The sequence below is a fragment of the Scyliorhinus torazame genome, chromosome 22, assembly GCF_047496885.1.
Source record: "Scyliorhinus torazame isolate Kashiwa2021f chromosome 22, sScyTor2.1, whole genome shotgun sequence".
NCBI classification, from domain to species: Eukaryota; Metazoa; Chordata; class Chondrichthyes; order Carcharhiniformes; family Scyliorhinidae; genus Scyliorhinus; species Scyliorhinus torazame.
This window is the reverse complement of record NC_092728.1, coordinates 67,410,802-67,424,079: the sequence shown is the minus strand read 5'-3', so window position 1 is coordinate 67,424,079 and position 13,278 is coordinate 67,410,802. Positions and strand designations below refer to the sequence as shown.

The 13,278-nt window shown below is 46.4% G+C and overlaps 1 protein-coding gene across 4 annotated transcripts in view; it reads left to right on the top strand.

Moving 5' to 3' along the window:
- Window positions 1-13,278, top strand: part of LOC140399099 (uncharacterized) — a 484,003-nt gene that overhangs the window by 272,960 nt on the left and 197,765 nt on the right. For all 4 annotated transcript variants that reach the window (XM_072488263.1, XM_072488261.1, XM_072488260.1 and 1 more), the window contains one exon: window positions 687-740. In XM_072488263.1, the coding sequence (XP_072344364.1) occupies window positions 687-740 (54 nt within the window). The remainder of the gene's footprint in view (window positions 1-686; window positions 741-13,278) is intronic.

Genomic DNA, 13,278 nt, shown 5'->3' with positions numbered 1-13,278 from the left:
TTCTGCACTCTTGTGTATTTCCCCTGGATGGTCTGGTTGAGATTGAGACCTCAGCTTTTGTAGGATTGCTGGGAATAGCCCAATTCATGGCACCATTTGGTACCGATCACACAGTTTGGCCCAGATTAGAGATGGCACCAACAACTCAGATTGGAATCAAGGGTTTAATAGGAAGCGACAGGCAGGTAACGATTTGACATTTTTGGAGGAAAGCGAATGCGCATTTTCTGACTGCCAGAATAAACTTGTTCCAATCGCCTACCCTAATAAAATGCACCCCTGCTCCAGAAGGGGTGGTAACAGCGACAGGCAAAGTACCTAAAGCTGGAGAGCTGATCAGTGTGGGAGAAAAATGAATATTAGGAGTGAGGAGAATGCTAGATGCAACCTGCTTTGATTGCAGCCTCAAACTCCAATTTCCTCAAGGCTTCAGTGACAACGTATAAGTTCACCGTACCTCATCCACTGTTCTCTGATTGGCTCACAAGCTGAAGATTCTGCTGGTGTATCCCTTGGCTCTTAGCCTCTTTGGTCAGATTACTCCCAGGCAGCAGAGTACGCTCCCTTGTACGCTGTCAGTGAAAAGAAAATTTAAAATTGGTGTTCATTAAATCTCATTAAACTTCATTAAATATTTCAAACTGTAATGTGAATCTTTGATAACGTATGCCAACAAATGTTTTCAGGGTCTTCCTGGAGTTGCAGGATTACCGGGTGGACCAGGTTTACCAGGAGACATGGTAAGTGTAACCATATCAACTCCATGCCTGTTCAGTTGGTCACATATTCAATGTATTCCCTTCCACTGCACCTTTGATTGTAGAATTCTAAATTATGTTATTTTACGAATTGTTCTTTGAGAAATTGGATTCAAATAATGATCAAGGGCTTTATTGCTGGATCTGTGAATGGCTGTCCATACCGTCCAAGAGGGTCCTATAGTTTGTGCTGTCAGCTTATTGTAGCCATGCTAGTGAGAAGATTGAATAATTGCCTGTATTTTCTTTGGATTAGAGGAGAGGTTGGCCAAGCCTCCTGGTCAATTACCATCCAGTCGTGCTGCAAGTTTACACATTTGAAAAAAATGCTAAATTTTGCTGTTATTTAATAAGTTGTAGATGGTTCTCCCAGTCTTGCTCACACTGGGATATAGCCTCTTGTCTAAAGCCCCACAAAAAATCTTTATTTGCCACTTTAATTAGGGAAGCGTGGGTTCCAACTAACATGGTAGTGCAGAATTGAACAAATCACATGAAAATTGCAAGGTTGTTAGCGACATTTTTCATTTACACCGCTACTGAAATTAAAGTCACCATAGTCCCCGAGGACCATAGGCTACTTTCCCCTTTGAGAGAGATGGTGGCGATTTAACCTGAGGGTCACCACATCTCAGGTGAGTGGCAAGGTTGAGAAGTCATGGGTAACCTCAGCCGGTGCGGGAAATGAACCCGCGCTGGTGGCGTCTCTCCGCATCACGATCCAGCCAACTTTGCTGACCGACTGCCACTACTACCACATCTATGGAAAGCAGATTTGGCCGTACATCAAACCTGGCAGAATAACTCGGGGAAACTCTGGCTGCACGGCAAACTCTGACTCCCTACCCTCTGCACTTTGAATGACATTGCACCATCGTTCCACCCTGGAACAGACAAAAATAAAAAAACATGAGCATACAGGCAGCAAAAAAAATCTTATTGGATGATGGATGGACATGCTGACAGGAGTTCCGTTCTGACGCATTACCTGTGCATTAGTCCAAGGGACGATGTGCAAATACAATCTGGAGTTGGACTGATCTTTGAGGATAAACACATTACTTGCACTAGCATCAGTTATCATGTTAAGTGCCCATCTTTCATTGGTCCCAGCCCACCTTTTAAAGAGTTGAAGTCAGGTTTAGTACATCTAAAAGCAGCGGTCCCCACACAACTGCAAACCAACTTGGTTCTGCCATTTTAGAAAGGAGCTTGTTAACATTTTATTCCCGTGCTATTCTGAAGCTGGGTTTACATCTGTGGGGGTTCCTTTGTAGTAAAACATGCCTTATGCAGTTGAAGTGTTCACCACTGAATGTACTTGTTTGGCAGTAATCTGAAACAAAGCAGGAGGGCACACATTCCTTCAGCGGAAATCCGCAAAAACCCCAGTGTCTCCGAGTCAACATTGATTAGGGAAAAACAGGAGAGTTGGATTTCATGCCATCACAAAATCAAGGTGCAATGTCAAGTTCCGAGGGTAACGATGAGTCTGTAACAGCAAGAATTCTGCAGTTTGGGAAAACAAGGCTCTGACTTGTTAAGATCGCTGCTTATCTTATTGCGTTCACATCCAACTTTTGGAGAAAAGTCCCTCTAGATACTTCTCTCATCCCAATTTCACACAATAACTGCTGCCAGCATAAAATAAACTTCACAAAAAACAAAAGTATTAAGAAATAATTATGAAAACAGTAATGCTTGCTGTGTAAAATCTTGTTTGAGGTAAATCTCCTAGGTGCACAACTTTTTGCCAGTTCCACTCTTACCCCCATTGTCCTATTTTAATGCAGTTGTTATTGTACCTTGGTCAAAATTAATGCTTTTTAAATGCCAAAATTCTGGCTCTATTGTGGAGTGAGTGAATTGTGCTCTGTCTAAAGGCAGGTCCTTGGCCTGCTATCTTCTAATGCTTCATCCTGAGCTGTTTCTATCAGTGGTGACTTGCCATTGCCTTCCACTTAATCAGGGGCAGGCTCCAAGCCTGCCACAGCAAGAACAGGAATGAAAGCCACGCTGTTGGTACTGTTTTAAACCATAAACTAGCCACCCAGACAACTGAGCTTACCAGCATTCTTGCATTATAGAAAAAGACTACAGTTAAAAGCCTCAGGATTTACTACTTCAGACAAAAATTGATTATCAGTCTGTTTCCTTGCCTCCTTGCCTGAAGTCTCCGACTTACATGAGGGACACAGTGTCACAGTGACCGACACACATCCAGTACGTCAGTCACTCTTTCTATGCAAGTTTGGGGGGTTAGTGACAGCAGACCATTCCATGAGGAAACTTTTATCCTCACCTCACTCCATGTCGAGTTGCATGCATCAACAGGAATCCCTGCACAGCAATTAATATCAAGTCTGATTGCTGGTGGCCGTGCTTTTTTAAAAAAAGACAATGGTAGAAGGGAGAGGGCAGTGGTGTGTTATGGTTCACTCAGTGAGTCCAAGTTGCTGTGGCAACATACACTTTTAAAAGCATGTTGCAGTCTGTAGCTGTGGATAGTAATGATAGAGACTTCATCTTTCTAGCCATCACATGGTTGACCAGTAATATCTCCCGGTCTTACTACCGGCCATTGGCCTGCATTGGAAGGATTTGTAGGTTGACACCCAACCTATTTGGCCACATTATGAGTTCATCTTCCTTGGTCATCAAGTTCTGGTATTGGACCCGACTCCAGAGCTTTTGGCTCAGAGGCAGTGACGCTACCCAATACGCTACAAGACCTCAAAAGACAACAGGCGCGATTCTCTTCTCCCGCTAAGATTGGGAATCCCGATCAGGCAGATAATCCCACGTAGGCCCAAAAACTGGTTCCGCGCCAGGCGGCAGACCCTTCCACAGTCTCCGTTCATGCCCCACCGGTCATGGTAGACTTCCTACCCTGCGCTGGTGGTAATATGCAAACAGCTCATATGCATTCTTCTGAATCTCCACCCCCCCACCACCCTCAAATGCACCAAACCCCTCCCCGCCCCCTCCCCCCAGCAGGAACTTCAGTGGGCGGGCTTTGGTGCAAGTATTGACAACACTGTCCTGGCGAGCTGGACCCCAAAGGATCCATTGACCCTAACTGCAATGTTTAAACATTGTTGTTCTGATTGACAGATGCTGGCCATTTCAAAAATGCTAAATACTTTCACTTCCTCTTTCCTAACCGCTGAAAGCACTTCGCATTATTGGAGTAGCCAGTAGCTGTCAATCAGGACAAGGATGTTTATACACATTGCTGTCAGGTATAATGAAGGGTTCTTCAGTTTCATTCAAGCGTGAACATAAGAACTACGAGCAGGAGTAGGCCATCTGGCCCCTCGAGCCTGCTCCACCATTCAATGAGAGCATGGCTGATCTTTTGTGGACTCAGCTCCACTTTCCGGCCTGAACACCATAACCCTTAATCCCTTTATGCCCCCTAGTTCTGCTTTCACCCGCTAGTGGAAACAACCTGCCCGCATCTATCCTATCTATTCCCTTCATAATTTTATATGTTTCTATAAGATCCCCCCGCATCCTTCTAAATTCCAACGAGTACAGTCCCAGTCTACTCAACCCCTCCTCGTAATCCAACCCCTTCAGCTCTGGGATTAACGTAGTGAATCTCCTCTGCACACCCTCCAGTGCCAGTACGTCCTTTCTCAAGTAAGGAGACCAAAACTGAACACAATACTCCAGGTGTGACCTCACTAACACCTTATACAATTGCAGCATAACCTCCCTAGTCTTAAACTCCACCCTCTAGCAATGAAGGACAAAATTCCATTTGCCTTCTTAATCACCTGTTGCACCTGTAAACCAACTTTCTGCGACTCATGCACTAGCGCACCCAGGTCTCCCTGCTCAGCAGCATGTTTTAATATTTTATCATTTAAATAATAATCCCTTTTGCTGTTATTCCTACCAAAATGGATAACCTCACATTTGTCAACATTGTATTCCATCTGCCAGACCCAAGCCCATTCACTTAGCCTATCCAAATCCCTCTGCAGACTTCCAGTATCCTCTGCACTTTTTGCTTTACCACTTATCTTAGTGTCATTTGCAAACTTGGACACATTGCCCTTGGTCCCCAACTCCAAATCATCTATGTAAATTGTGAACAGTTGTGGGCCCAACACTGATCCCTGAGGGACACCACTAGCTACTGATTGCCAACCAGAGAAACACCCATTAATCCCCACTCTTTGCTTTCTATTAATTAACCAATCCTCTATCCATGCTACTACTTACCCCTTAATGCCATGCAGGGAAGGGAAAGATAAATAAACAAACCTACTACTTGCTGTGTTTAAACCATTAAACTGTCAATCAAAGGCTAGTTAAATGTATTACACTGTTAAATTGAATGAATTCTCAACGTGGCAATGGATCTCAGGGGACTTCAAAGCTTTTCAAGTGTTGTGGGCTTTCAAGGAAGGCTCTGACACTTCAAAGAGCAACAGTTTTAAAAGCATTGGACTTAGGGAGCAGATGTGAGGAAAGGAAATATCTTCCTGGCTCGCATCTTCAATGAACTGTCTGATCTGCTCATCAGCTGTCAGGCTGAGTATTTCAGAGTAAGAAGACCACTTCAAATTTTAAACAGGTCAGACAAGGATGATGATTTGAATGGAGGGCTGTCTGAGATCACTATACCAAAAATGTTCATCAGGTTGCCCAGGGCTGGAATGGACAGTCCAAACACGGGGCCGCATTCTGGGGGAAAGTCCCAGGGGCAACCCTTTACCCCCCTCCTGAACCCGCGAACCCCCAGGAGCCTTGGCAGTGGCAGAGGGAGACATGAGCAATAGGCTAACCTCCTTGCCTCCCCTTGTGGTCCAATGTGCTAATATAGGGTGTCACTCCCAGGGTGTCAGTGCCATGGTGCCAAGGGGCATTGTATCATTGGCAATGTCATGGGGTGGCACCTGAAGGGGGGGTCTGGCTGAGGAGGTGTGGCTGAAGGGGGAGCCAGGAAGGGGGAGGGGGGGTTGGGTCACCCTGATGCATGCATTGTTTGGGGGGGGATCTGTTAGTCCTGTGATGGAGGATGATGACCCTCCTTGATGAGGTGTTAGGAATACTCCTCTTGTCAGTGGGAGGGAGTCAATATTTGCATTGTGGGGGGGGGGGGGGGCCTATGACAGCTGGGATCAGAGCGCACATTCAAAATGGCAGCCCAAGACCGGCAAGTGCAGCGAGGTCTGTGTCCTCACCGCTGTGCATAATTTAGCAGAACAAATGTATGTGAATACCACCTTAGTGACGCTCCCAGCCCCAGTGAGACACGGTCCCTGATTTTCCTCTGGTGGGAGCACTTAGTTTTGAAACCGAAGGTTCCCTGCCAACAACTTTAACAGCGCAATACTCCTTTAGTGATGCACTGAGATATCAGCTTTGAACTTGTGCTTACATCCTGGCCTGGGACTTGAACCCACAATCTTCCCACGTCAGAGGAAAGAGGGGTATCACCTGAGCCACCTTTTTGTTCTCCTCATTCCGTGTTGTTGAGGCCAATTGTGTTCCTACCAACATTCAGCTGAAATCAGAATACTGAGCAAGACCGAGAATCAATGCTGAGGCAGGTCACTCAGTCTACTGTCAGGGGCAGTAGGCTGATGATTTACATTTCAAACCTGCAGTTTAACTGAAAAGGTCTCAATGTTTATTCTTCCACTTCACTCATGAAATATAGGGTTAGATAAATGATTGGATGTAGAAAGTTTATAAGAGGATTAAAAAGACCTTTCCATAATATTTCAAAATAATGGACAGCTCAGCCTTTCTGTCGATTAGCTCCCGCACAAGATATCCATTTTCTGGCCTCACATTGCCACCAAATGGTAAATATGTGGAACTACTTCACACGCTGATAGATTTATCAGGTGCTTAAGTTGTTATCATTATACTCGACTGGAGTGAAGATGTCGGGGGCCAATTTTAAAGAGGGATACAGCACTAGGCTGTTTGCAATTCTGTTCGCATCCCAGCTCTCCCTGTCAATAGGTTATGCAGAATGTCAATAATCTTTTAGTCTCTTTTGCTTATGGAAACAAATTGTAGAAGGCTTCTTGAAAGGCCATTTTCCTCAATATTTAAAATAAATTTGCATGGTGGGAAATCTTGATAAGATTATGTTAATTTAACCAACAGCTTCACAGCGCCAGGGACCCAGGTTGGATTCCCAGCTTGGGCCACTGCCTGTGCAGAGTCTGCATGTTCTCCCCTTGTCTGCGTGGGTTTCCTCCGGGTGCTCCGGTTTCTTCCCACAAGTCCCGAAAGAAGTGCTTGTTAGGTGAATTGGCCATTCTGAATTCTCCCTCTGTGTATCCGAACAGGCGCCGGAGTGTGACGTCTAGGGGATTTTCACAGTAACTTCATTACAGTGTTAATGTAAGCCTACTTGTGACACTAATAAAGATTATTATTATTTTAATTTCACTGAGAAACTCAGTTTGGAGTTCTGAATTGACGGTAATGAAACAGCTGTGTAACAGTTATGTAACAGCTACCAGTTATGTAATAGCTACGTATAACAGGTACAAAATTGCTGTGGTGGATCAATTCTTATTAAAATGAAATGTCAAACCCCTTCAGTCTTTGAGCTTGGTAACCAAAGATTCAGACCCGCAGATCTCCAGATGAATGCATTAGCAAGTCCTGTGCAACTGAGGAAAAACAGAGCAGTTTGAATAATTTCACACGAATGGTAGAGTGCGTCTGAGGCACTGCTGGTCAAAACTCAGGAGCAAAGCTTTGTAGGACAATCATAGATTCAAATAAATTTATGGTACGTTTGGCTTGTTGGGCCTGTGCTGGCTGAGAAAGAGCCATCCAATCAAATCCCACTTTCCAACACTTGGTCTGTAGCCATTGGGGTCACGGAGTTTCAAATGCATATCCGAGTACTTTTTGAATTTACTTCGGGCTTCTGCCTCGACCAGCCCTTTAGGCAATTACCGTCTGGGTGAAAAGGTGTCTCCACAACTGTCTATTAATTCTGCTGGAAGTTGCTTTCAATCTACCTGCCCTGGTTATTGATCTTTCTACTAACGGAAATAGGTCCTTCCTAACATACTATCTAGATCCCGCATACTTGTATGTGCCTCAATTAAATCTTCCCTCATCCACCTACATTCTGATGAAAACCACCCCAGCCTGTCCAATTTTTATTGACAACCAAAATCCTCTAGTCCTGGGAACATCCTTATACGTCTCCTCTAATGCGATCACACCCTTCCTGTGATTATTGGCACTTTGTGCAGTACTCCAACTGTGACCTAACTGGTGTTTTATATAGTTCTGTGAGAAATGCTCAAGACCAAAATAATGGCCGGGATTCTCCCTTCTGGGGACCAAGTCCCCATGCCGCCGGGAAAACCAGCGCCAACCACTCCATCGACAACAGCCCCCGAAAGCGCGGAATTCTCCGCATTTTCGCGGGCTAGGTGAATGCCGGAGGGGTTGGCGCCACGCCAGCCAGCACCGAAGGGATGGTGGGAGTTTGCACATGCGCCGAGGGGCCGGCGTGATCTCGCGCATGCGCGGATCGGCCGGCGTGATTCCGTACATGCGTATTTTGGCGCATGCGCCAAGGGCAATTTTTAATTGAAGAAGTTCTCTTCTCCGCACCGGCCATGGTGGAGCCCTACAGGGGCCGGCGCGGAAGAAAGAAGTGCCCCCACTGAACAAGCCCGCCCGCAGATCGGTGGGCCCCGATCACGGGCCAGGCCACTGTGGGGGGCCCCCCTGGGGTTGGATCCCCCCGTGCCCCCCTGAGGACCACCTACGCATACTCACTTGCCAGGTCCCGCCGGTGCGTGAGTTGAGTGATTCACGCCGGCAGGACTGGCCAAAAATGGACGGCCGATCGGCCATCGGAGCCCGGAAAATTGCCGGGGGGGGCCGCTGCCAACAGCCCCCGACCGGCGTGGCGGGAACCCTGCCCCCTCCCGTAAATTGCACCGGAGAATACAGTAGCTGACATCGGAGGGGCGGGGTGGGATTCACGCCGCCCCCGGGGATTCTACGACCTGGCGGGGGGTCGGAAAATCCCGCCCAATATTTATCAAGACATGTTATGAGGGAATTTATTGTGCACTGTTAGCATAGGAAAGGACCTCATAAAAGGCAGTTAAGAGAACGATATTGTCACAAGTATGAAGTTACTGTGAAAAGCCCCTAGTTGCCACATTCCGGTGTTGTTCGGGTAAGCCGGTACGGGAATTGAACCCGCGCTGCTGGCCTTGTTCTGCATCACAAACCAGCTGTCTGGCCACTGAGCTAAACCGGCCCATCACAAAACCCTTAAATATTTTTGAGTGTTAAAGATTGAAGTGTGTCAGTGCTTTGGATAAAAGTATATTCATCAAGAAGAATGAAATATCTTGCGTTAAATCTATTGAATGCAAATGTCTGAATATTCATCAGGGCCTGAGTAATGAGAGGTCAATAGTCACTTGTACTGGGCCTCAGCAACTGAACCATCTTAAAATGAACATCATGACAGTGGCCTGAATCCGATTCCTCAGCTACTTGAATCCAGGTGATGGTGGCTTTTGTACATTGGGGTCAAAGGTCTCCAGAACCTATGAGTAAAGGTATGTGTTGATTGAAAGACAGCTGTTGAGTGAGCACATTCCTCATGGTGCTCTACAATTTAATCAATTCAGTCAAATGTCACAAAACCAACATGTTTTTAGACAGCATCTTTAAAGTATGATTAAAACATTCCAAGGCAGAGTGCTTCACACTGCTGCCTCTCAGCACCAGGGATCCAGGTTCAATTCCAACCTCGAGTGACTGGGGCAGCACGGTAGCACAGTGGTTAGCACAATTGTTTCACAGCTCCAGGGTCCCAGGTTCAATTCACAGCTTTTGTCACTGGCTGTGTGGAGTTTGCACTTTCTCCCCGTGTCTGCGTGGGTTTCCTCCGGGTGCTCCGGTTTCCTCTCACAGTCCAAAGATGTGCAGATTACGTGGATTGCCCATGCAAAATTGCCCTTAGTGCCCAAAGAGGTTGGGTGGAATTACTGGGTTGCGGGATAGGGGATATGGGGTGGGGGGGGGCGGGGGGCTTAAGTAGTGTGCTCTTTCAGAGGGTCAGTGCGGACTCAGTGGTCTGAATGGCCTTCTTTGCACTACAGGCATTCTATGAATATTTAACGCTGATACGCACAGAGGTAGTAGGACAAAAGCTTGGTCAAAGGGAAAGGTTTTAAGTGCTATATTAAAGCAGGAGGGAGAGGTGTAAATGTTCAGAGAGGGTGATCCTTTCTCTTCATGGACCCAAAAGCTTCAGCAGAAGGCAGCTTCGATGTTACGATTTTCACTTTGTGGCTTGGGAAATAGGAGCCTGTACATTATCCAGGTCTCGAACCACCCCAGGGTCAGGGGTGAACCAATCATCATGCTGTAATTTCCATCAAGCAGCTCACTCAGTTGGCATGCAGACAGGTCAGTCAGCAAGCAGATCCCACAGCTGGAGGGCAATCCGAGAGCTTCCAGCCCGAGAGGAGTAGCAGGCTGCAGTGGAGAGGCTGCTTCAATATAAAAATGCCCTCACACCAACTTCTTTTCAAAGTTGTACGGTTGAATTTAAAAGCAGAAGAAAGCAGCCAGGCCTCCACTTTGGTGGGGGGTGAGGGCCGATGGTTTGGTGGCAGGCGGCATGGGGGTTGGTGCAGGTGGTTTGAATATCCCACTACAGGGTGACCTTTGGCTTCACAGATTGGCCCTGTCATTCTGCCTGGAGGGTAGGCACTTTGGCCTGTCACTGGGTGCCCGTCTCCAGGAAGTTAATCTTCCCCTCGGCCCCCGTCCCCCAGTCATAATTGGGGAAACTCTTCTCAGTCCCTTAATAAGGGCAAACGATCAGATAAAGGAAGAAGAGCAAGGTATACTAATAGTTTGAAACTTGGGGTGACTCACCCTCCTGCGTGCTTTCTATAGTTCTGGAATATGGATGCCTGGCTCCTTATCCTGGGCCAATGAGCGCAAGACTGGAGGACTTACACTCATCTGTCAGTGTTCCTAACTATAGATGCTGCATTTTCCTGTAAGCAAATACAAGACAACAGAAAGAAATTTGCACGAACATAGAGAAGTATGGCTCACATGCCACCTTAGGAAGTCAGCAGGCAAGTAGTTAATATTAATTGCTTTCTTGGTGCTGCTATGTTGTAAGATTTAGCTGTGACATTAGAAACATTTTTGTTTGCCAGCAATAAGATGTGCCCCGCAGCAACATGGACATGCATCTGCACGCACTGAAACTCTGTCTGACTAATTTCCCTGTCGCACAAAGCTGCACCAAATTGATGATGAAAACTTTCTGTCATGATTCCAATGGCCATCCCCTCGTAGTAGGCAATCTTCACAAATCCTGAGAAATCTTTTTTATTTTTTACTCCCATTCCTCATGGATTTGGAAGGTTTCATTTATTTACTTTGAACATTAGATCATCATCAAACTTGCGGTGCAGAAGATGGCCATTTTTATGCTCGAAGGGGAACAATCCCATACTCTCCAACTTCTCAACATAACTGAAGACCCTCTTCCATGGAATTGCCCCGATAAACCTCTCATATCTGCTCTCAGAGGCTGTTTAGCACAGGGCTAAATCGCTGGCTTTGAAAGCAGGCCAGCAGCACGGTTCGATTCCTGTAACAGCCTCCCCGAACAGGTACCGGAATGTGGCGACTAGGGGCTTTTCACAGTAACTTCATTTGAAGCCTACTTGTGACAATATGCGATTTTCATTTCAGTTTTCATTTTTTTCATTTCATACCCTTAACATTCTTCCTAAAATGGGACACCTAGAATTATTCATAATACAGCAGGCGGGGCCCAATCAGCAATTTGGAATGATTTAGCATGACTTTCTTGCTTCAATACTTCCATTAAAAAAAAACAAGCAGTCCATACGTATGTTTTTTTAACCACTTTATCAACCTGCCCTACCACCTTCAAAGACTGTTGGATTGTGTTCCATTTCTTCAAAGAGGTTAACCATTGCTATCCTCCTTTGAACAGAAGGGTGATGACCTCTGGTGGGCAACTTTGGTTCCTTTGGCTTTTGTTGGAAGGGTGCACCAAATGGCAAAAGGAATTCAGTGCAGACCCCTGTAAGTATCAGCAGCAACCCTTCAAGGGTTACTCACCAGAAATTCCATTTCTCAACTTCGCCGGTCAGTGTACTTTTTTGAGTTGACCTGGAAAAATCATACCATTCATAAAATTCAATGCAATGTAGACCACCACCACTGCAATGGAACTGCAGGGTTGGCCCAATGTCCTTTTTTCTTCACTTTCACTTTGGCTTGCATTTTTTGCTATAATGGAGAACCTGTCCGTCATTTGCGAGGAGGTGGGAATGGGCCTGGATGAGGAGTTGTGCAGGAGTGTTTCATGGAGACACTTTCCCATAGAACTCAGCAGTTGCCTCCACTCCTAAGGGGCTTTTAGTGTGCTGGGTGTCTGAAGCATTACATGGGCAGAATAGATCATGTAGGAGCAAATCTGCTGCGGCATTCTCCATCAGCAGGATCCTCCACTTTGCCAGCAGCGCATCCACACCCGCATGTTCCAGACAGTGTGGAATAGACACAGTGAGAAACCCCATTGGCCACGCTGTGCACTGCCAAGGTGAAAAGATGACAATTTTTGTCCATGCGCGATTGGGCCAGGGTTGTCCACTGTGGGGGTGGGAAGGGGGCAGGGAACCCTCCCCTGTTGTGTCAGGCAGCGGGGGGAGGTTGGGATTTTGTTTGTGTACCTCGGAGCCATTTATAAATCTCGCTACAACGGGCAGTTCCAGCGAGAGAGCTCTCCGTTGTAAAAAACGGGGCTATGTGTGGCTCGGCCACGCATTTCCCATTTAGGCCCCTTATTCAACATGAGTAGCATTGAATAGTCACGTGCTTCTCGGCACTGCAAGTGCCAGGAAACACACGGCTAAATGCGCTCACTAGGGAACTTTGTTCTCTTTTGGGAAGATCGCGTCCTGGGTCTTTGTTGGCCTTTGGAGTTCCACTGTCTCATACACTATTGGTGACTGAGAGAACAAGCATGAGATCTCCTCCCACCACTTTTATTTTAGTTCTCATAATCCACATGAAATGTACTGAATTTTGAGATAAAACGTTCCTCCATGACTCTCTAAACTACATTTGGCTCAAGATTCACACTTGGATTTTGCATCAGAGGGTCCCTTTGTAAGCCCCGAGAGTGACAATGCTGAAATTGCATTGGAGTAGAATGGGGTACTACTCTCTGCAATTCTGTCTGTATCTTAACACACACTGAGTTAGTTTCACCCATCAGCCCTGTGCTCACTAATCTACATTGACTCCTGGCCTAGCAATGCCTCAGTTTAAAAACTCTCACCCACGTGTTTAAATCTTTCCATGGCCTTGCTTCACTCTGCCTATCTAACCCTGTTCAGCCCTTGAACCCTCAGAGAATCTTGCCTTGTGCACCCCCCACTTCCTTCACCCCACTATCAGTTGGCTGCACCTCCAGATTTGGTATTCTTTC